This window comes from Pan paniscus, chromosome 2 (genome assembly GCF_029289425.2).
Source record: "Pan paniscus chromosome 2, NHGRI_mPanPan1-v2.0_pri, whole genome shotgun sequence".
Taxonomy (NCBI): Eukaryota; Metazoa; Chordata; class Mammalia; order Primates; family Hominidae; genus Pan; species Pan paniscus.
The window spans coordinates 196,280,293-196,303,478 of NC_085926.1; the positions used below are offsets into that span (position 1 = coordinate 196,280,293).

The 23,186-nt window shown below is 51.0% G+C and overlaps 2 protein-coding genes and 2 pseudogenes across 3 annotated transcripts in view; 3 read left to right on the forward strand and 1 right to left on the reverse strand.

The window, feature by feature from the left end:
- Positions 1 to 23,186, forward strand: part of LOC117977884 (uncharacterized) — a 58,540-nt gene that overhangs the window by 27,833 nt on the left and 7,521 nt on the right. The window lies entirely within an intron of this gene.
- LOC129397524 (putative uncharacterized protein FLJ46235) lies at positions 4,641 to 10,163 on the forward strand (annotated as a pseudogene).
- Positions 11,667 to 13,213, forward strand: LOC117977883 (putative uncharacterized protein FLJ44672). Its single transcript, XM_055110850.1, has one exon. It carries the CDS (start codon positions 12,085 to 12,087, stop codon positions 12,784 to 12,786), a length of 702 nt encoding a protein of 233 aa, XP_054966825.1. The 5' UTR covers positions 11,667 to 12,084; the 3' UTR covers positions 12,787 to 13,213.
- LOC129397505 (protein capicua homolog) lies at positions 13,354 to 17,323 on the reverse strand (annotated as a pseudogene).

The following is a 23,186-nucleotide window of genomic DNA, read 5'->3' on the forward strand; positions in this document are numbered from 1 at the left end:
GGCGGAGACTTGAGACAGAGGCAGGAATGTGAAGTCCAAAATAAAATTCCCCGCACAGGACTCAGGCTGTTTTCATGCACTATCAGCCCACTCCTCCCTATTTTTCTACAATAAGCTCTTTACACTGTATTTCTTTTGAATGAAGTTGTCTTCCATCTTTGCACTGCCTCTTGGTGAAAATCTTTCTTCCGAGTTAATAACTGGGACATCAGCTCTTCCCAGTAATAGCTCCTTTTCAGTTTTAATTTACAGAACTGATGGGGATTAATAACTGGCGCTCTGACTTTAAGTGGTGCAGGAGGCGGCCAGTAGGGGACGCCAGCCATCACACCGGGAGCAAGAGGGCCCTGCCTAGTCCCCATCTGCCTGCAGGTGGCTTGCAGCCACGACATTGCCAGCAAGAGGGCCTGGCAGTGTCACTGGCTGCCAGCAGGGGGCGAACGACGACTACACTGTGAGCAAGAGGGCCCTGCAGTGTCCTTAGCTGCCAGGAGGTGGCGTAGGGGCACCACACCATGAGCAAGAGGACCGTGCAGTGCCCTGGTTGCCAGCAGGGGGCGTGCTGCCACTACACTGTGAGCAAGAGGATCCTGTAGTGCCCCCAGCGGTCAGAAGAGGGCGTGCCCTGACTACACTGCAAGGACGAGGGCCCGGCAGTGTCCCCAGCTGCCAGCAGGCGGGTGTGCTGCCACTACAATGTGAGCAAGAGGGCCCTGCAATGTCCCTAGCTGCCAGCAGGCGGCGTGCCGCCACTATACTGCAAGCAAGAGGGCCCTGCAGTTGCCCTAGTCGCCAGCAGGGGGCGCAATGGCACAGCACCGTGGGCAAGCGGGTCCTGTAGTGCCCGGGTGCAAGCGGGGGGGGCCCGAACCGGGCTGTTCAGATTACTCAGGTTCCACCCGTCTCTGCGCCCCGCCGCCGGGGACGTGTCTCTGCGCCTGCACCGCGCCACCCCCGCGCTCCCGGCCTGGCGGCGTGCGACTGTGCGCCTGCAACACGCCCCGCCACCGTCAGCTCAGCGACGTGCGTCTCTGCGCCTGTGCCTGCGCCGCGCCTCACTCCCGATCGCCCAGCGACCTCTCCCCTCCGGGGACGCGCCGGCGTGCCTCTATGCCCTGCGCCGCATTTCCCCAACAGCGCCGCGCCGCCCCTCTCTGCGCCTGCGCGGGCCCGCCGCGCCGCCCCTCTCTGCGCCTGCGCGGGCCCGCCGCGCCCCCCCTCTCTGCGCCTGCGCGGGCCCGCCGCGCCGCCCCTCTCTGCGCCTGCGCGGGCCCGCCGCGCCGCCCCTCTGCGCCTGCGCGGGCCCGCCGCGCCGCCCCTCTCTGCCCCTGCGCGGGCGCGCCGCGCCGCCCCTCTCTGCCCCTGCGCGGGCCCGCCGCGCCGCCCCTCTCTGCCCCTGCGCGGGCCCGCCGCGCCGCCCCTCTCTGCGCCTGCGCGGGCCCGCCGCGCCGCCCCTCTCTGCGCCTGCGCGGGCCCGCCGCGCCGCCCCTCTCTGCGCCTGCGCCGGCGCGCCGTGTCTTTGCGAGGGCGCATTTGCGTTCTCCTCAGCACAGACACGGAGAGCATCGCGAGGGCGGAGCTGCTTTCTCCTCTGCACAGACTTCGGGGGTACTGTGAAGGCGGAGCAGAGTTCTTCTCAGGTCAGACGCGGGTGGGCGGAGGGCACTGCGAGGGTGGAGCTGTGTTCTGCTCAGCAGAGACCTGGGGGGCACCGTAAAGGCGGAGCAGCATTCTCAGCAGAGATGTTGGTGGCACTGCCTGGCTTTGGGACAACTTGGGGCCACATGGACGGTGAATAAAATCTTTCACGGTCGCAGCCCTGAATAATCAAGGTCAGAGACCAGTTAGAACGGTTCAGTGTGGAAAACGGGAAATCAAAAGCCTCTCTCAATCCTGCGCACCGAGATTCTCCCAAGGCGGGGGGCTGCATTGCTGGTTCCAACTGCAGCGTCGGAACACAAATGTAGCATTCCTAATGCACACATGACACCCAAAATTACATGAGTAATATGGTTAGGGTTAGGGTTCGGGTTCGGGTTAGGTTAGGGTTCGGGTTGGGGTTGGGGTTAGGGGTTGGGGTTGGGGTTGGGGTTAGGGGTTGGGGTTGGGGTTAGGGTTAGGGTTAGGGCTAGGGCTAGGGCTAGGGGTTAGGGTTAGGGGTAGGGGTAGGGGTAGGGTTAGGGGTCGGGTTGGGGTTGGGGTTGGGGTTAGGGTTGGGGTTAAGGTTAGGGTTTTAGAGTTAGGGTTAGGGTTAGGGTTTTAGGGTTAGGGTTAGGGTTAGGGTTTTAGGGTTTGGGTTAGGGTTAGGGTGTTAGGGTTAGGGTTAGGGTGTTAGGGTTAGGGTGTTAGGGTTAGGGTTCGGGTTCGGATTAGGTTTATTGGTTAGAGTTAGGGTTAGGGTTCGGGTTAGGGGTTAGGGTTTAGGGTTAAGGTTAGGGTTATTGATTAGGGTTAGGCTTCGGGTTTGGGTTCTGGTTGGGATTGGGGTTTGGGTTCGGGTTAGGGTTAGGGTTAGGGGTTAGGGTTAGGGGTTAGGGTTAGGGGTTACGGTTTAGGGTTAGGGTTAGGTTTTTTGGTTAGGGTTAGGGTTCGGGTTGGAGTTGGGGTTTGGGTTAAGGGTTAGGGTTAGGGTTTGGTGTTAGCCTTAGGGGTTAGGGTTAGTGTAGGGGTTAGGAGTTAGGGGTTAGGGTTAGGGTTTTGTGTTAGGGTTAGGGAAGGGTTAGGGTTAGGGTTAAGGTTAGGGTAAAGGCATTAGGGTTAGGGTTAGATTACAATTTCTAACCTGTTTTATTTTGTTTTTTTTTTGAGACAGGGTCTCCCTCTGTTGTCCAATGCTGGAGTGCAGTAGTGCTATCGCAGCTGACTGCAGCCTCAACCTTCCAGGCTGAAGCGATCCTCCTACCTCAACCTCCCACGTGGCTGAGACTACAGGTGCTTGCCACTATGCCCAACTAATATTTGGAATTTTCGTATACGTGGATTCCAGAGGGGTGACAGCGAACCGTGAGTAAGCATGGATTTTGGTATATGCAGAGATGGGGTGCTGGAACTAATTCTGTATACGGAGGGACGACGACTGTATATGTTTTTACAATTACGCTGTAGGATATATTCTGTTGCATAGCCTTGAAAATAATAATTTTTAATTGAGTGGAATAATAATAATAATATTGCTAAAAGTAGCAGCTGGCCAGGTGTGGTGGCTCACACTGGTAATCGCAACACTTTGGGAGGCTGAGGCAGGAGGATGGCTTGAGGCCAAGAGTTTGCGATAGGCCTTGGAAACGCAGGGGGAGTCACCATCCGTACAGAAAAACACATGAATTAGCCTAGTGTGGTGGCATGTTCCTGTAGTCCCAGCTACTTGGGAGGCTGAGGTGGGAGGATCACTTGAGCCCAGGGAGGCTGAGACTGCAGTGAGTCATGATCAGGCCTCTGCACTCCAGCCTGGGTGACCGAGTGAGACCCTGTCTCAAAACAACAAAAAAGTAGCCACTAACATTAACTGAACTTTTATACCAGGTGCCTATTGATACCATAGTTTAATTTCTTAGAACTGTTTCTTATTTCACTTACCAACTCTGTCTTCAGTTACTCCCAGATTTTTACTGTGTGTGTCCAGATGACCTTTTGTTTAGATTGAATTGTCTCCCCAGAAGTAAGATTACTGTGAGTCATGGTGAATGGACATTCTCATTACCCTTGATGTAAGTTGACAGGGTTTTGAGTGCCTCCCAGCTATAATCTTAGCACTTTGGGAGGCCAAGAGAGGAGGATTGCTTGAGGCCAAGAGTTGGAGGAGGCAGTATGGCAGTATGGTGAGACCCTGTCTCCACTATTTTAAAAAATTGACAGGCTTTACCCTGGAAGGCTTATACACAATTTAAACACCCCTCATAGTATAAGAAAGTGCCCATTTCACTGCACCTTTGCCAGCACAGGGTATTATAATTTAGTAAGTCATTTTTTGTTGGATTATTTTAAAAGACCTCATGTTACTTTACTTGTCACATTTCAACATCTTTCCTTAGCTTATTAGCTCTATCTCTTTTCTGTCTGTAAATGGTTGTTGTTGTTGTTTTGTTCTTTGAGACAGGGTCTTGCTCTGTCACCAGGCTGGACTGTAGCGGCATAATCATGCCTCGCTGCAGCCTTGACCTCCCAGGCTCAAACTTCAGCATTCCGAGTAGCTGGGACTACAAGTGTGCACCACCACTCCCAGCTAACTTTTTTCTTTTTTTTTTGGATAGAGACAGGGTCTCACTGTGTTGTCCAGACCGGTCTCTAGCTCCTGGCCTTAAGCAATCTTCCTGCATTAGGTTCTCAAATGGCTGGAATTTCAGGCACGAGCCACCATGCCTGGCCTGGGCTAGTCCCATATTCTCTAGAGTTCTCTTTACTTTGTGCTAGCCAATCTCTCATTGTGCTGTTCACCTGTTATAATGAATAATTCTCTGTATTAAATTTTGCCACTTTAAACTTTTGAGTGGTTTATGCTTCCTGATTGGACTCTGACTAATATGTTAGGAAGGGTCCCAGGAGGTAAACCCACACAGATGGGATTTGGGCATAGGTTTGGTTTCCCAGGGGGCAGTGCTGAGCTCTTTGCCAGTGGGAAATGGGATGCTGGTAATTTCCTGTAGGTGACCTCACAGTGACTCAAGCTACCACTTACTGTTGATTGTGACGAAATGCCAGCTGAGGCACATGCCTTGGGAGCTAAGTGGTTTCTGCCCTTGACCACTGTGAAGACTGTTTTGGGAAGGGTCGCTTTGGATGCAGTTGAGCAGGGGTCCCCAACCCCTGAGCCATGGAGCCGTAAGGAGCCACACAGCAGGAGGTGAGTGGTGTCGAGTGAGGGAGTGAGGGAAGCTTCGTCTGTATTTACAGCCACTCCCCTTTGCTCACATTCCCGCCTGAGCTCCGCCTTCTCAGATGAGCAGCAGCATTAGATTCTCATAGGAGAACGCACCCTGTTGTGAACTGTGCATGTGAGGGATCTAGGTTGCGCTGTCCTTATGAGAATCTAATACCTATTGATCTGTCACTTTCTCCCATCACGCTCAGGTGGGACCATCCAGTTTCAGGAAAACAAGCTTAACACGCCCACTGATTTGACATTATGGTGAGTTCTATAATTATTTTATTATATATTACAGTGTAATAATGGAAATAAAGTGCCTAATAAATGTAAATGTGCTTACATCTTTTGGCCCAGCTCCTACCTCCCGGCAGCCTCTCCAGGCCCAGAACTTTCTCCAGTCAGTCTCTACAGACCAAGCTCATGACTCACAATGGCCTATTTAGGCCCATACCCTACATCACGGCAGTATCTGCAGATGAGGCTACTGCCTCACAACAGCCTCCACAGGCACAGCTCCATCGTTACAATGGCCTCTTTAGACCCAGCTCCTGCCTCCCAGCCTTCTCTCCAGGCCCTGAACTTTCTCCGTAAGTTGAGGTAGCTGGGACTGTAGGTATACATGACGATACTTGGGTAATTTTTAAATTGTTTTGTAGACATGGGGTCTCAGTTTGTTGGCCAGGCTGGTTTCAAACTAATGGCCTCAAGTGACCCTTCCACCCCTGCCTCCCATCCTCGAGGTATTTGCCACCACAGGGAGCACTTGTTCAATTTTCTAAAAAAGAAATATCTAAAGTAAGGCTGTGGGATGATGGCAAGAAGATAAAAGAAAAACAGAAGAATAAGTTAAAATGACTTATTCACACATATTCTTTTGACAGCAAGAAGAACTTTTAGTATATACATTCCTTACAAACAAACAAAAGGCAGGTAAACAATGTTGTATAGGAACTTCAACACACACTGTACAGTATTCCCACTTTGCTGACATAAGTTATGGAAATTTCGTAGTTTACTTGAGTGTCGCTACCAGTATTTTGCTTCTCTGATGATTTTTATCAACTTCCTCATCTGTTAACTTCTCTCCAAGGTATGTCATGTCACGACATACTGCCGCTGCACGAACATGGCCAGTGTCTTCCTATTCAACATGTAGAATGCTTTCCTAATTTCTCTTTTTACTCTCTGTCTTTGTGTTCTGCATTTTCCTTAATTTTATTGTCAGAAGCTCCAGAAAGTCAATTGTACTAATTTATCATGATTTGCTTTATTAATTTATACTTTGCTTATATGGAATTTTGCCCAGCAGACCTCATTACAGTTTCTAACCTGTTTTATTTATTTATTTTTTTTCTGAGACAGGGTCTCCCTCTGTTGTCCAAGGCTGGAGTGTAGTAGCGCTATCGCAGCTGACTGCAGCCTCAACCTTCCAGGCTGAAGCGATCCTCCTACCTCAACCTCCCACGTGGCTGAGACTACAGGTGCTTGCCACTATGCCCAACTAATATTTGGAATTTTCGTATACGTGGATTCCAGAGGGGTGACAGCGAAATGTGAGTAAGCATGGATTTTGGTATATGCAGAGATGGGGGGCTGGAACTGATTCTGTATACTGAGGGACGACGACTGTATATGTTTTTACAATTACGCTGTAGGATACATACTGTTGCATAGCCTTGAAAATAATTTTTAATTGAGTGGAATAATAATAATATTGCTAAAAGTAGCAGCTGGCCAGGTGTGGCTCACACTGGTAATCGCAACACTTTGGGAGGCTGAGGCAGGAGGATGGCTTGAGGCCAAGAGTTTGCGATAGGCCTTGGAAACGCAGGGGGAGTCACCATCCCTACAGAAAAACACATGAATTAGCCTAGTGTGGTGGCATGTTCCTGTAGTCCCAGCTACTTGGGAGGCTGAGGTGGGAGGATCACTTGAGCCCAGGGAGGCTGAGACTGCAGTGAGTCATGATCAGGCCTCTGCACTCCAGCCTGGGTGACAGAGTGAGACCCTGTCTCAAAACAACAGAAAAGTAGCAGCTAACATCAACTGACCTTTTACCAGGTGCCTACTGATACCATAGTTTAATTTCTTAGAACTGTTTCTTATTTCACTTAGCAACTCTGTCTTCAGTTACTCCCAGATTTTTACTGTGTGTGTACAGATGATCTTTTGTTTGGATTGAATTGTCTCCCCAGAAGTAAGATTACTGTGAGTCATGGTGAATGGACATTCTTATTACCCTTGATGTAAATCGACAGGGTTTTGGGTGCCTCCCAGCTATAATCTTAGCACTTTGGGAGGCTAAGAGAGGAGGATTGCTTGAGGCCAAGAGTTGGAGGAGGCAGTATGGCAGTATGGTGAGACCCTGTCTCCATTATTTTAAAAAATTGACAGGCTTTACCCAGGAAGGCTTATACACAATTTAAACACCCCTCATAGTATAAGAAAGTGCCCATTTCACTGCACCTTTGCCAGCACAGGGTATTATAATTTAGTAAGTCATTTTTTGTTTGATTATTTTAAATAGACAAAAGACCTCATGTTACTCTACTTGTCACATTTCAACATCTTTCCTCAGCTTATTAGCTCTATTTCTTTTCTGTCTGTAAATGGTTGTTGTTGTTTTGTTCTTTGAGACAGGGTCTTGCTCTGTCACCAGGCTGGACTGTAGTGGCATAATCATGCCTCACTGCAGCCTTGACCTCCCAGGCTCAAACTTCAGCATTCCGAGTAGCTGGGACTACAAGTGTGCACCACCACTCCCAGCTAACTTTTCTTTTTTTTTTGGATAGAGACAGGGTCTCACTGTGTTGTCCAGACCGGTCTGTAGCTCCTGGCCTTAAGCAATCTTCCTGCATTAGGTTCTCAAATTGCTGGAATTTCAGGCATGAGCCACCATGCCTGGCCTGGGCTAGTCCCATATTCTCTAGAGTTCTCTTTACTTTGTGCTAGCCAATCTCTCATTGTGCTGTTCACCTGTTATAATGAATAATTCTCTGTATTAAATTTTGCCACTTTAAACTTTTGAGTGGTTTATGCTTCCTGATTGGACTCTGACTAATATGTTAGGAAGGGTCCCAGGAGGTAAACCCACACAGATGGGATTTGGGCATAGGTTTGGTTTCCCAGGGGGCAGTGCTGAGCTCTTTGCCAGTGGGAAATGGGATGCTGGTGATTTCCAGTAGGTGACCTCACAGTGATTCAAGCTACCTCTTACTGTTGATTGTGATGAAATGCCAGCTGAGGCACATGCCTTGGGAGCTAAGTGGTTGCTGCCCTTGACCACTGTGAAGACTGTTTTGGGAAGGGTCGCTTTGGATGCACTTGAGCAGGGGTCCCCAACCCCTGAGCCATGGAGCCGTAGGGAGCCACACAGCAGGAGGTGAGTGGTGTCGAGTGAGGGAGTGAGGGAAGCTTCGTCTGTATTTACAGCCACTCCCCTTTGCTCACATTCCCGCCTGAGCTCCGCCTTCTCAGATGAGCAGCAGCATTAGATTCTCATAGGAGAACGCACCCTGTTGTGAACTGTGCATGTGAGGGATCTAGGTTGCGCTGTCCTTATGAGAATCTAATACCTATTGATCTGTCACTTTCTCCCATCACGCTCAGGTGGGACCATCCAGTTTCAGGAAAACAAGCTTAACACGCCCACTGATTTGACATTATGGTGAGTTCTATAATTATTTTGTTATATATTGGATATATAATAAATATATATATTTATTATATATATTAACATGTTAAATATATTAATATATTAAATATATTATTATATATTGTAATAATGGAAATAAAGTCCCTAATAAATGTAAATGTGCTTAAATCTTTTGGCCCAGCTCCTACCTCCCAGCAGCCTCTCCAGGCCCAGAACTTTCTCCAGTCAGCCTCTACAGACCAAGATCATGACTCACAATGGCCTATTTAGGCCCATACCCTACGTCACGGCAGTCTCCGCAGATGAGGCTACTGCCTCACAACAGCCTCCACAGGCACAGCTCCATCGGATATTGGATATATCCAATATCCACAGCCCACAGCTTCCTCAAGCCAAGCTCCCCAGGCCCAGGTCAGGCCTCACGGTGGCCTCTCCAGGATGAGCTCCTGCCCTCCGATGGCACCTGCAGGCCCCAAATGGTCTCCGGTCCGTGGGCTCCTCCACACCAAGCTTGGGCCTCCCGGCGACCTCTGCAGGCCCAAGTTGTCCTGAAGTTGGCATCTCCCGGCCGCGCCTCCCAGCAAGTAAGCAAGCTCTTTTGGCTCAACTCCTGCCCAGCTCCCAACCGCCTTTGTGGGCCCCGAACTTTCTCCAGCCAAGTTCTTCGGGCCTAATTCCTGCCGCCCGGTGGCCTGTACGGGCCCAGCAATGGTTGGAGAACAGCCTATGCAGGTCCCCGCTCTTGCCTCCCAGGGGCCTCTCCAGGCCCAGCTCTTGACCCCACGGCGGCCTCTCAGGGCCAACTCCCTGCCTGCCTCCCAGCAGCCCGCGTGCGGCCCAGCTCCTCCCTCACGGTGGCCTGTTGATGCCCATGCCTCTGGCACCCTGCCCAGAGGCATGATCCCCTGCCTCACACCGGCCCCTCCCACGCTGAGAGAGGTCAGCATGAGCCCTTGCCTCACACTGGCCCCTCCCACGCTGAGAGAGGTCAGAGTGAGCCCCATGCCTCACACCGGCCCCTCCCACGCTGAGAGAGGTCAGAGTGAGCCCTTGCCTCACACCGGCCCCTCCCACGCTGAGAGAGGTCAGCGTGAGCCCCTTGCCTCACACCGGCTCCTCCCATGCTGAGAGAGGTCGTGAGCCCTTGCCTCACACCGGCCCCTCCCATGCTGAGAGAGGTCAGAGTGAGCCCCTTGCCTCACACCGGCCCCTCCCACGCTGAGAGACGTCAGCCTGAGCCCTTGCCTCACACCGGCCCCTCCCATGCTGAGAGAGGTCAGCGTGAGCCCCTTGCCTCACACCGGCCCCTCCCACGCTGAGAGAGGTCAGCGTGAGCCCTTGCCTCACACCGGCCCCTCTCACGCTGAGAGAGGTCAGAGTGAGCCCCATGCCTCACACCGGCCCCTCCCACGCTGAGAGAGGTCAGCGTGAGCCCTTGCCTCACACCGGCCCCTCCCACGCTGAGAGAGGTCAGCGTGAGCCCCTTGCCTCACACCGGCCCCTCCCACGCTGAGAGAGGTCAGAGTGAGCCCCATGCCTCACACCGGCCCCTCCCACGCTGAGAGAGGTCAGCGTGAGCCCTTGCCTCACACCGGCCCCTCCCACGCTGAGAGAGGTCAGCGTGAGCCCCTTGCCTCGCACCGGCCCCTCCCTCACTGACAGAGGTCTGCCTGAGCCCCTTGCCTCACACCGGCCCCTCCCTCTCTGACAGAGGTCAGCCTGAGCCCCTTGCCTCACACCGGCCCCTCCCACGCTGAGAGAGGTCAGCGTGAGCCCTTGCCTCACACCGGCCCCTCCCACGCTGAGAGAGGTCAGCGTGAGCCCCTTGCCTCACACCGGCCCCTCCCACGCTGAGAGAGGTCAGCGTGAGCCCTTGCCTCACACCGGCCCCTCCCACGCTGAGAGAGGTCAGTGTGAGCCCTTGCCTCACACCGGCCCCTCCCACGCTGAGAGAGGTCAGCGTGAGCCCTTGCCTCACACCGGCCCCTCCCACGCTGAGAGAGGTCAGAGTGAGCCCCATGCCTCACACCGGCCCCTCCCACGCTGAGAGAGGTCAGCGTGAGCCCTTGCCTCACACCGGCCCCTCCCACGCTGAGAGAGGTCAGCGTGAGCCCTTGCCTCACACCGGCCCCTCCCATGCTGAGAGAGGTCAGCGTGAGCCCCTTGCCTCACACCGGCCCCTCCCATGCTGAGAGAGGTCAGCGTGAGCCCCTTGTCTCACACCGGCCCCTCCCACGCTGAGAGAGGTCAGCGTGAGCCCTTGCCTCACACCGGCCCCTCCCACGCTGAGAGAGGTCAGCGTGAGCCCTTGCCTCACACCGGCCCCTCCCATGCTGAGAGAGGTCAGAGTGAGCCCCATGCCTCACACCGGCCCCTCCCACGCTGAGAGAGGTCAGAGTGAGCCCCATGCCTCACACCGCCCCCTCCCACAGTGAGAGAGTTCAGCGTGAGCCCTTGCCTCACACCGGCCCCTCCCACGCTGAGAGAGGTCAGAGTGAGCCCCATGCCTCACACCAGCCCCTCCCACGCTGAGAGAGGTCAGTGTGAGCCCCTTGCCTCGCACCGGCCCCTCCCTCGCTGACAGAGGTCAGCCTGAGCCCCTTGCCTCACACCGGCCCCTCCCTCGCTGACAGAGGTCAGCCTGAGCCCCTTGCGTCACACCGGCCCCTCCCACGCTGAGAGAGGTCAGTGTGAGCCCTTGCCTCACACCGGCCCCTCCCACGCTGAGAGAGGTCAGCTTGAGCCCTTGCCTCACACCGGCCCCTCCCACGCTGAGAAAGGTCAGCTTGAGCCCCTTGCCTCACACCGGCCACTCCCACGCTGAGAGAGGTCAGCGTGAGCCCTTGCCTCACACCGGCCCCTCCCACCCTGAGAGAGGTCAGCGTGAGTCCCTTGCCTCACACCGGCCCCTCCCACGCTGAGAGAGGTCAACGTGAGCCCTTGCCTCACACCGGCCCCTCCCACGCTGAGAGAGGTCAGCGTGAGCCCCTTGCCTCACACCGGCCCCTCCCACGCTGAGAGAGGTCAGGGTGAGCCCTTGCCTCACACCGGCCCCTCCCACGCTGAGAGAGGTCAGCGTGAGCCCCTTGCCTCACACCGGCCGCTCCCATGCTGAGAGAGGTCAGCGTGAGCCCTTGCCTCACACCGGCCCCTCCCACGCTGAGAGAGGTCAGCGTGAGCCCCTTGCCTCACACCGGCCCCTCCCACGCTGAGAGAGGTCAGTGTGAGCCCTTGCCTCACACCGGCCCCTCCCACGCTGAGAGAGGTCAGCGTGAGCCCCTGCCTCAACAGGCCACCGTGAGGGAGGAGCAGGGTCGCACGTGGGCTGCTGGGAGGCAGGCAGGGACTTGGGCCTGGGAGGTCGCGGTGGGGCGAGAGCTGGGCCTGGAAACACCCCTCTGAGGCAACAGTGGGGCCTACAGACTCTGTTCTCCAGCCGGAGCTGGGACTGTTCAGGTACTGGGAGGCGGGATGTGGGTCTGAAGAGCTTGGTTGCCGAAACTTCGGTGTCTACAAACGCAGGTGGGAGCTGAGCCAAAAAAGCTTGTTTCCTGGGAGGTGGGAGATGCAGCCAAGAGAAACAGCTGTGCCTGCAGAGGCCGCCATGTGGGAGGCTGAGGCCGGGCCTCCTCAAATCGGCCTCTCCAGATGCACTTGCAGCCTCCCGGCGTCCTCTCCGGGCCCAGCTCTTCCTCCCGGCTGTGTCTCCAGGCCTGACTCTGGCCTCCCAACAACGTCTTTGGACTCAGCTCCTGCCCAGCTCCCAGCGGCCCTGGTAGGCCCACCACTTCCCGAAGCCAACCTCCCCAGGCCCAGCTCAGGCCTCACGGTGGCCTCTCCAGGCTCAGCTCCTGCCCTCCGATGGCAAGGTCGGTGGGCTCCTCTAGGCCCAGCTTGGGCCTCCCGGCGGCCTCTGCAGGCCCAAATCGTCCTGAAGTCGGCCTCTCCAGGCCCAGCTCCGGCCTCCCGGCGGCCTCTGCAGGCCCAAGTCGTCGTCAGGTCGGCCTGGAATTGGGCCTGGAAGAGCAGCAAGTCGGCCTTCCCGGGCCCAGCTCCGTCCTCTCGGCGGCCTCTCCAGGTGCAAAACTTCCTCGAGTCAGCCTCTCCAGGCCCAGCTCCTCCTGCCTCCCAGTGGCCTCTTTCAGCCCAGACCAGCTCATGGCTCTTGGCGGCCTTCCCAGGCCCTGCTTTTGACTTTTGGTGGCCTCTTCAGGCCCAGAACTTGACCTCCAGTGGGCCTTTGCAGGCCCGGCCTCCTGCCTCTTGAAGGCCTGCATGGGCCTGGACTCACAGCGGACTCACAGCGGACTCTCCATGCCCAGCTAGCCCTTGCCTCATTGCGGCCTCCCGAGTCCAAAGCTCCTGCCTCTCGGCCGCTTCGGCAGGCCCAGCTCCCGCCTGCCAGTGGCCTCTTTAGGCCCAGCTCATTCCTCACAACGGCCTTCCCAGGCCCCGTTTTTCCCTTCCGGCAGCCTCTTGGCCTCTAATTTGTTTATCTTTTGTGTATAAATCCCAAAATATTGAATTTTGGAATATTTCCACCATTATGTAAATATTTTGGTAGGTGATTTATTTGGGGTGAGTTTCTGCACCAAGCCCGAATTTTTTATTTTATTTTACTGATTATTTGGTGTTAAACAGGTTTAATGACGGTCATGGCAACTTTTTGGCACAATGAAAAATATCGCCCATGATCAACGTGTTCTGTTCTGGGGAAGGGGGCAAAGGCAGGGTGAATCACTTTCTTAAAAAGTATAGCTCAAGTTGGGAGTGCAGAGGGAATGGGGAGAAAACCCTCCCGCTGCCTGTGTCGAAGTGCAGGAGCCCCCACCCCCATACTCACCTGAGTCCAGCCCCCCTCTGCCCCCCGGGTGGCTCAGCCCAGCTCCTGCCTAGGAAAGCCTTAGTGTTGGGAGGGACCCTGATGACTGAGGAGCCTGGTAGCTCCAGGTCGCCCACACTTTCAGGTCTCTTGCCCCAGAAGGTGGCAGGATCCATTGGGAGGAAACAGGTCGCCTTGGAAGGCGTCCGTGGGTCCCCATCCCCAGGGGTAGGGGCCATAGGGGGCCCGCTCTGCTGCCTTGACCATACTCCTGGGCTTTGAAGGATCCTGGGCCCAGTAAGAAGGAGGTGGGTGCCAAGGTTGAGGAGGAAGCATCCGAGTATGTGTAGGGGGAGGACAGGGTGGGACCATAGACTTTGCCAAAAGCTGCAGGTGGATCGGGGGACCCTGGGGGCTCAGGATCCAGCAAGGGGCGGCAGGAGTAAAGGAGGAAGGAATGACAGGTGCAAGTACCTTCCCACCAAAGCCCTTGTTGCCCTCTGGCTCCTCCCCAGAGTTGTCCCCACTCTCAAGTCAGTCACCCACTCCTTGAACTTGAGATCAGTGTCAGTGGTGCTAAAGCCATCATCAGCAATGACATCATCACCCCTCCTCCTCATGGATGACCGTGTGCTCCTCGTCACTCGCTATGTCCTCACTGGCCATGTGCTGGGAATGAGCATCTCAAGTGGGCAGCAGCAGGGCTGCCCACTGGTCACCTCCCTCACCAGGGGCTGCGAAGTGGCCTGGAGCTTCATACTGAGTAGAAGGCTTTGGGCCAGAGTATGATGCAGTGCCAGACACCACCTGTGTCAGTTCCCGTAGTGCCTGACGGTCTATTTCCCTGCCGTCCAGGCTGTGTACCCCCCTGTGGGAGAAGGCTTGGGCCAGGCTGAGCCAGGTTCCCTGACTGTGTGCAGCCGTTCTGCCCCACAGAAGCTGCTCCTTGGTATCCGAGCTCTGGAGTGTTTAGGCTGCAACTGACAGGAGTTCAGAGGACACCCCAGGGGCAGTGGCAGTGCCCGTCTCTGATATGCTCCGCTCCCACGAGCCCTTGTTATACTCCTGCTAGCCCCTGGCTTGTGGGCTTGGCCTCTGAGCTGGACTTCTTTCGGTCCTTGTTGCAAGTGGGCCACCTTCACCTGGAAGGCCAGGTCGTGGTATTTCTGCATCTCATTGGGCCCCAGGGTGTACCACTGCTCGCTCAGCATCTGGCTGACGGTCCGGATATCCTGGTTGGAGTGACCCTGGTGCGCCCTGCCAGGGCCTGGTGCCGCTTGCTGAAGATCATGACCGCCACTCATGGGCCACCGGATGTGGTCCTTGTCCCATTTGTTGGGGCTGCGTCCATCCTTCTCAGAAGATGAGTCCTGTTCCTTGCGCAGGGCACTGAGGGACTGGGCCTGACATCATCTGAGTGGTAGAGGCAACTGGGTGTCAGGAGACATGATGGAGAGGAAAGCATCATCATGGTCATTCTCTGTCTCACTGTCCAGCAGGGACTCCCCTGAGGGGCCCAGGGCTCCTCCTCCATGGTGGGAGGTGAGCTTTTACCAGGTTCCACCACCCCCAAAGTGTGTGGGGTTGCGGGCCCTGGGCTTTCAGGGCAGGTGGCTCCAGGGGGCCGCCCAGGGTCAACACTCCCTGTCCCACCTGGTGGATACTCATGAGCAACAGCTGCCAACTTGGCAGGTTGTTTTCTCTGGTTGGAGGCCACTGAGTGACTGGCAGGTTGCTGGGCCTCGTGTGGCTGCAGGGAGGGGTGAGGAAGGGGATGGAGTACCAGGGGAACATGGCCACAGAGTGACCTTCCACATTCCTCCACACGAACATGCTGACGCCACGGGAGGCCTCACTGAACGCAGGCCTGGGGGCCGAGTACTTGGTCCGGGTGGGGGGTTCCTGGCAGGGGCTCACACCTCGCCCCCTCCTCAGCCAAGGTGGCTTGGGCCCAGAGAAGGGGGGGTTGGAGAGAAGCAGAAGGCCAGGCCTCAAGTTTTGTTTTTTTTGTTTGTTTTTTTGTTTTTGAAATGTAGTCTGACTCTTGTCACCCAGGCTGGAGTGCAGTGGCACGATCTCAGTGGCCTTCATACCTGGCTAATTTTTTGTATTTTTACTGGAGGTGGGGTTTTGCCATGTTGGCCAGGCTGGTCTTGACCTCCCGACCTCAGGTGATCCACCCACCTCAGCCTCCCAAAATGGGATTACAGGCATGAGCCACTGCTCCCAACTTCATTCATGTTTACTTGAAAAACTCCGTTAAGCATTTTTTTAAGGTAGACCTAGTGGTCCTGAATGCCCTCAGCTTTGTTTGTCGAGGAAGCACGTTATTTCTTTTTTCTTTCTGAAGGACAGCTTTGTCAGACATAGTATTAGTTGCTGGCAGTTTTTTTCTTTCAGCACTTTGAATGTATTACTCGATTCTGTCCTGACCTGCAAAGTTTCTTTAACTTTTGACTATTTGATTATATTGTGACTTGGTGAGTATCTATTTGGTTTGAACCTCTTTAGGAATCTTTAAGCTTCATGGATTTAGATGTCTAAATCTTTCCCATGATTTAGGCAGTTTTCAGTCATTCTTTAAATAAGCTTTCTTCTCCTTTCTCTACTTTCCTTCCCAAACTCCCATAACCTGACAATGGTTTGCCTAATGGTGTCTTGTTGGCTTTCTTTTCTCTGTCTTTTTTTCTTTTTCTTTTTTCTTTTTTTTTTTGAGACAGAGTCATGCTCTGTCACCCAGGCTGGAGTGCAATGTGTGGTCTCGGCTCACATTGCACTCCAACCTCCACCTCCTGGGTTCAAGCGATTCTCCTGCCTGAGCCTCCCAAGTAGCTGGGACTACAGGTGTGTGCCACCACACCCAGCTAATTTTTGTATTTTTAGTAGAGATGGGGCTTTGTCATGTTGGACAGGCTGGTCTTGAACTCCTGACCTCTTAATCTGCCTGCCTCGGCCTCCCAAAGTGTTGGGATTACAGGCTTGAGCCACCACACCCAGCCTTCTTTTCTCTTTTTTATTCTTTTTTCTTTGTCCTCTGACTGGATAATTTCAGAAGATCTATTTTCAAGTTTACAGATTCTCTCTCCTGTTGAAGTTTACTATTGTGTTATATCACCCAGTCTGGTCTTGAACTCCTGGGCTCAAGAGATCCTCCCACCTTGGCCTCCCAAAGTGCTGAGTTTACAAGCATGAACCACTGTATCCAGTCAGTCCCAGCACTTTGGGAAGCTGAGGTGGGAGGATCACTTGAGCTCAGGAGTTAGAGACCAGCCTGGGCAACGTACTGAGAACTTGTCTCTATATAAAAAAAAAAAAAAGTCCTTGGGAGGCCAAAGCAGGAGGATCACCTGAGGTCAGGAGTTCGAGACCAGCCTGGCCAACATGGCAAAACCCCATCTCTACTAAAAATACAAAAATTAGCCAGGTGTGGTGGCACACGCCTGTAGTGGTGGTGCATGCCTGTAGTCCCAGCTACTCAAGAGGCTGAGGCAGGAGAATTACTTGAACTGGGAGATGGAGGTTGCAGTGAGCTGAGATCGCACCAGTGCACTCCAGCCTGGGCAACAGAGTGAGACTCCATCTTATAAAAGGAAAAAAGAAAGAAAAGGAAAATTCCATATCTGAGTGTTTACTCCTGAGTTTTTGAGATTGTTATTAAGATCGTGCTGTACTGTGATGATTTGGGTTTGTTTGATAATCAGAAAAAAGCATATTCTTTTAGGTGTTCAGCCACACTGCTTTGGTGTCACAACTGCACATTGGTTTCACAGCTGCAGGACAAGTTCGAGCATCTTGAAATGATTCAACAGGAGGAGATAAGGAAGCTTGAGGAAGAGAAAAAACAACTGGAAGGAGAAATCATAGATTTTTATAAAATGAAAGCTGCCTCTGAGGCACTGCAGACTCAGCTGAGCACTGATACAAAGAAAGACAAATATCGTAAGAAGCAATAGTTTCTCCTACTATTCTGAGAGCCTTATCATTCTACATCCCATCTTCCTGTGAGTTTGTCTTTGTAGCACTTAACTCTAATTGCGGTTCTCATTTTAAAAACTGGCTTGCTTATTGTATATTTTCCCCAACTAAAGCGTGAACTCCTAGCAGGGCATGGTGGCTCATGCCTGTAATCTCAGCACTGTGGGAGGCCGAGGTGGGTCGACTACCTGAGGTTAGGAGTTCGAGACCAGCTTGACCAACATGATGAAACGCTGTCTCTACTAAAAATACAAAAATTAGCTAGGCGTGGTGGCTGGGACCTGTAATCCCAGCTACTTCGGAGGCTGAGGCAGGAGAATCACTTGAACCCTGGAGGTGGAGGTTGCAGTGAGCACAGATCTCACCATTACACTCCAGCCTGGGTTAGGGTTAGGGTGAGGGTGAGGGTTAGGGTTAGGGTGAGGGTGAGGGTGAGGGTGACGGTGAGGGTTAGGGTGAGGGTTAGGGTGAGGGTGAGGGTGAGGGTTAGGGTGAGGGTGAGGGTTAGGGTTAGGGTTAGGGGTTAGGGTTAGGGTACTGTAAATAATTTCACATTATTAGTAATAATAAATTATTATTTGTATTACACTATTACATAATGTAAAGGCTATTAAGACATGTTTGTCTTCAAAGAATGGCCTTGGTTTCTGTGGGCAGTGCCTCCTCATGGAAGGGTAATGCATTCCTGCTAAATCATGGACAAAACGGGCTTCCAGGAGCTACAGGCTGCAGCAGCAGCTTCTCCTCTACGTCCTTCACTGCCTCAAACTGTTGTTGACTTTGAAAGCTTCTTTCAGTCTAGTTTTATCAACAGAGCTAGTATTTCATGAGGTTCTACTACATACCAGGTTCCAGAAAGCTAAATGCCTTTTGTTTGCTATTATTCACTAAATACAAATCACAACTCTCTCCTCATTACTCACACAACAAAATTTAGCTGAGGGAGATTGAGTGACTTTCCCAGGGTCACATAGCTACTAAGAGCAGAGTCATGTTTAGATTCATGTGGGAATATTGAACACAGAAATGAACCAGTGGAAACATCCTATGTTCCAAAAGCCTACTCAAGCCATTTGTTCTTATTTTAAGGAAAATCTTTATGTTAATTTTAAACTCCAAATACTTATGAATGGCAGAGATCTACAGATTTGATTCTGATGTAAGAAATGATGGTCACCAGCTGGTTACTGCTACCACCCCACAACCCCGAGCATACTGGACGAATGTCTAAGCCTTGTGGTTAGTGGGGACAATGCTGGTGGAGTCTGAAGTTGTCATGCAGTGACTCATGCAAGCTTAGGCAGATTTGGTGATATATGACACAGAGATGCAAAGAAATGTTGTAGCTGACACACACAGGCTGGCTCTGGGAGATGCAGAAGGAGCACGTCACCCAAAATAGAGCCAGAGAGACATCCTTAAGGAAGGAGCAAAGGGGCTGCATCTTAAAGAATGTAGAAAGGATTTGTCATGAGAGATGGGGCAGGAAGTTCTTGAGAGGCAGAGGGAGAGCATGAGAATGTTGGGAAGGGAGGAGAGATTCTCGCACATCTGGGAAGCTGACAATCCATCAGCATGGCCAGAAGGAAAATAAGGAGGAGGAGCAGAAATAGATGAGGCTGGATATAGAAGCAGGGCTGAAGCTGTGTCGATTGTGGTAAAGAGTTGTGATTCTATCCAGAACGCAATAGGTAGCATTCTAAACAGAGATCTTTTAAAACAAGAGTCAGCAAGTATTTTCTGCAGGGGGCTAAATGTTAAATATTTTAAGTTTTCCAAGCCATATGGTCTCTCTCTCAATGACTCAGCTCTTCCATTATACCATGAAAGTAGCCAGAGACATTATGTAACACATGTACTGGCTGTGTCCCATTACAACTTTACTTACAAACGCAGACTGTGTCAGACATGGTCCATGCATGGTAGTTTGCCACACCCTGTTTTAGAAAGCTCAGGTTTATGATGTGATGGAGAATGCCTACAAGAGCTCTTGTTTTAAATGGTAGAGTGAACATACACTGGAATTCTATCCTGCTTGACCCAAGCTCTTGATAGCGAAAGGTAGAAAAGATAGATGGTAAATAGATAGATAGATAGATAGATGGTAAATAGATAGATAGATAGATAGATAGATGGTAAATAGATAGATAGATAGATAGATGGTAAATAGATGATAGATAAAGAAAATACATAGCTGTTCCAGAAAACAGAAATGGATAACTTCATGAATCAAAAGCAGAGTAATATACTTTAGAAAGGAAGCAGGCCGGAAAACCCACAGTTGCAAAACAAATAGAATTTCCAACTGCCTCTTGTAGCCCCTTCCTGGAAGTAGTCACAGCCCAGGGTGTTCGACTTCTTCCTCTATTTTTTGTTTGTTTGTTGTTTGCTTTTCTGTGGGGTTTTTGTTGTTGTTGTTGTTTGCTTTTTTAAAAAAAAATTCCCTTTCCCTGCTTTTTGGTCACAGCAGCCTTTGTCACTTCAAACACCGCAAGTGTTCTTTAAAAAAAATTATATCAACCTTTCAATTAAAATGCAACATGTCTGAAACTTGGTATCTGGAGAGGTGAGTTGGACAAAGGAGCCCTTGTTACTGCACGTTTTCATTCTTCAAATTTCACCTTGCACGCAGTAACAGACAGTGCACAAAGCCACTTCCTTATGGACGGAAATTCTGAAATCCTTTTATGCCTGGCCTTTCCATCCTTCAACTTCCCCTCTCCCATGCTGTGAATGATTGTATTGGACATTTTTGTTTTAATGTCAGTGACAGGGGAACACAGGTAGCTCTAATATAGCTGTGACCCAGATGCTTCTGTTTCTAGCATGTATTTATTTTGCAGCAAACATTTACATCCATGATGTTTCACTGTCTTTTGAAAATAATTAGGCAATATCTCATCTGAGGTAGGATGTTTCTAGGGGTTGTGTTCTGAGGGAGGAAAACTAATCTGTTCTCTTTCCACTGCATTCTAGGAACAGTAAGAGGACCTTGTGCATGAATAATTTGTTTCCACACTACAGAGTGGGTAATAAGCAGATTAGTAAAAACAATTCTGCTTCACTTCAATAACAGCCTCCTCCAACTCATTTTTTCTCAACAAACTTATTTTTCCAGCAGAAGAATCCCAGACTTCTTAGAGAGCCCAGTGACTTTTTGCACCTTAAATCTGTGAAATCCTCATGTTTTCTTCTGCCGTATCCATAGTTCAAACAAAGATGAGGCAAAGCTAGACGCATTCCTGAAGGAACCCAAGAAATTCCTCTCTTTCTTTCTCTGGAATGAAATGAATTCTCTAGACCACCAGTTCTAACCTTCAAAAACCAAACCTGTTTGTGAGATCTCCTTCAAATACTACTGTAGACCCCAGTGTTTATTCATTAAATTTTTTAAATATTTGTTTTATTTGGAATCCATGTATTTGTAATTTTAGTGTTTGCATTAATATCAGGGAGAAATGTTTAAATCTGTCTATGCCATATGTGCCTCTGGCTTATTGCCCAATTAATTGTAGTCTCAGGCTAAACTTTGGTTTCTGTCTTTAATTTTTGTCAGAAGAAATATAACTGATCTCAAAACATCTGCTTTTATTGTAGGGGCTCATGCTGCCATCTCCATTCCTCTCTCTTTTCTTGCAATCTGGGTGGAAGTTCTTTAATATGAACATTTCAACCACCTTCATTCTACCATGTCCACTATCAGCACATTCAAACTGATCCAGCCAAGGCTGTCATCTTAGGCCAGGGATTTTTTAGGAATCTATTTTGCTGTGATGCGGCTGGCACCCCTTTGACTCACTGTATCACCCCAGGGTTCTTTCCATTTCAGAAGCCCAAGAGGGCAGAAAAAGAAGTAGGTGAGCAATTAAACACTCTGAGTCAGGAGCGTCTCCCCTTGCGTTAAGCAATGTTGTAGAACATCGATGTTCTACATCGATGTTGGCGACCTTGGTACCATTTTGTCCACTTGATTGGAAAAGCCAGTCAATAATTTCAGGTCACTGTTGGCCTTAGAAGAAGAGCCCAAAGGCAACAAGCAAAGGCGCTGGTGTCCAGTCGCCTTCTAGAAGCATTTTCACTTTCCCTTAAGGTTTCCCTTGATAAACATAGAAGTACTGTATGTAGAATTGACCCAGTGCTGCCCTGGCAACTTTGTATATTAGGCCAAATTTACATTTCTTACCTTTATGAGAGGCACCCTGGTAGGCTAGTGGAGTTACACACAAAGTCTGATCTCAGCTGTACTGTCCAGAAATGCAACACGGTGCAATCAAATAACATTCTCTGAGCCTGTTTCTTTAGCTGTGAAAGAAGAATACCATACCCATCTAAAAAGGCAGCTTATTGTATTTGATTGGTCTTTTATTTTCTATGAAACTGTGTTTAACACAGTAATTATTTTCATTTGTGTACTACATTTGTGTTGTGTTTTTGGTTTTGGTTTTGTTTTTGAAATGGAGTCTTTTTTTTAGTGGTTTTTTGTTTTGTTTTGTTTTGTTTTTGAGATGGAGTCTTTCTATTGTCACCCAGGCTAGAGTGCAGTGGCGTGATCTCCACTCACTGCAACCTCCACCTCCCAGGTTCAAGTGGTTCTCCTGCCTCAGCCTCCTGAGAAGCTGGGATTACAGGTGCCCACCACCATGCCCAGCTAATTTTTTAAATATATTTTTAGTAGAGATGGGGTTACAACATGTTGCCCAGGCTGGTCTCAAACTACTGACATCAAATGATCCACCCGCCTTGGCTTCCCAAAGTGCTGGGATTATAGGCATGAGCCACCGCGCCTGGCTTGTTTTAAAATAAGGGTTTCTTGGCTAGGCATGGTGGCTCACACCTGTAATCCCAGCACTTTGGGAGGCCAAGGTCAGTGGATCACCTGAGGTCAGGAGTTCGAGACCAGCCTGACCAATATGGAGAAACCCTGTCTCAACTGAAAATACAAAATTAGCCAGGTGTGGTGGTGCATTCCTGTAATCCCAGCTACTCAGGAGGCTGAGGAAGAATTGCTTGAACCCAGGGGGCAGAGATTGCAGTGAGCTGAGATAGCACCATTGCACTCCAGCATGGGCAACGAGCAAAACTCTGTCTCAAAATAAAAAAAAGATTTCTTAAAATGATATTTTCAGTATTTTATAGATGATGTGTAAGCAGCAATCTTAATAGGATGTTACCCGACACTTTGCGAGACTGGCAGCTGATTTGATCCAGATGTCTCTAATTCTTTTTTCTTTTTCTTTTTCTGTTTTTTTTTTGTTTTGTTTTGTTTTGTTTTTTTTTGTTTTTTGACAGAGCCTTGCTCTGTCCCCCATGCTGGAGTGCAGTGGCACGATCTCGGCTCACTGCAACCTCCACCTCCCGGGTTCAAGCGATTCTCCTGCCTCAGGCTCCCGAGTACCTGGGATTACAGGTGCGCGCCACCATGCCCAGCTAATTTTTTGTATTTTTGGTAGAGACAGCATTTCACCATGTTGGCCAGGCTGGTCTCGAACTCCTGACCTTAGGTGATCTGCCTGCCTCGGCTTCCCAAAGTGTTAGGATTACAGGCGTCAGCCACTGTGCCTGGCCCAGATGTCTCTAATTCTAACATGAGATGTATTGCAGGATCATAGCAGAGTGAGTTGCTGATGTATCCAGAAGAAAACGAGCATGGAACTCTCACGACAGCTGTCCTGAGAAGTGTGTGTGTGCTGTGCTTGAATATCTCACTGCTCATTCATACACAGGCTTTCTGCTGACTGAGTTAACAGTATCTGTTTCATAAATAATGTAGCCCTCTTTCTTTCTTTCTCCCTCTCTCTCTTATTTTTATTTTTATTTTTTTTTTGAGACAGGGTCTTGCTCTGCTACCCAGGCTGGAGTGCAATGGTGCA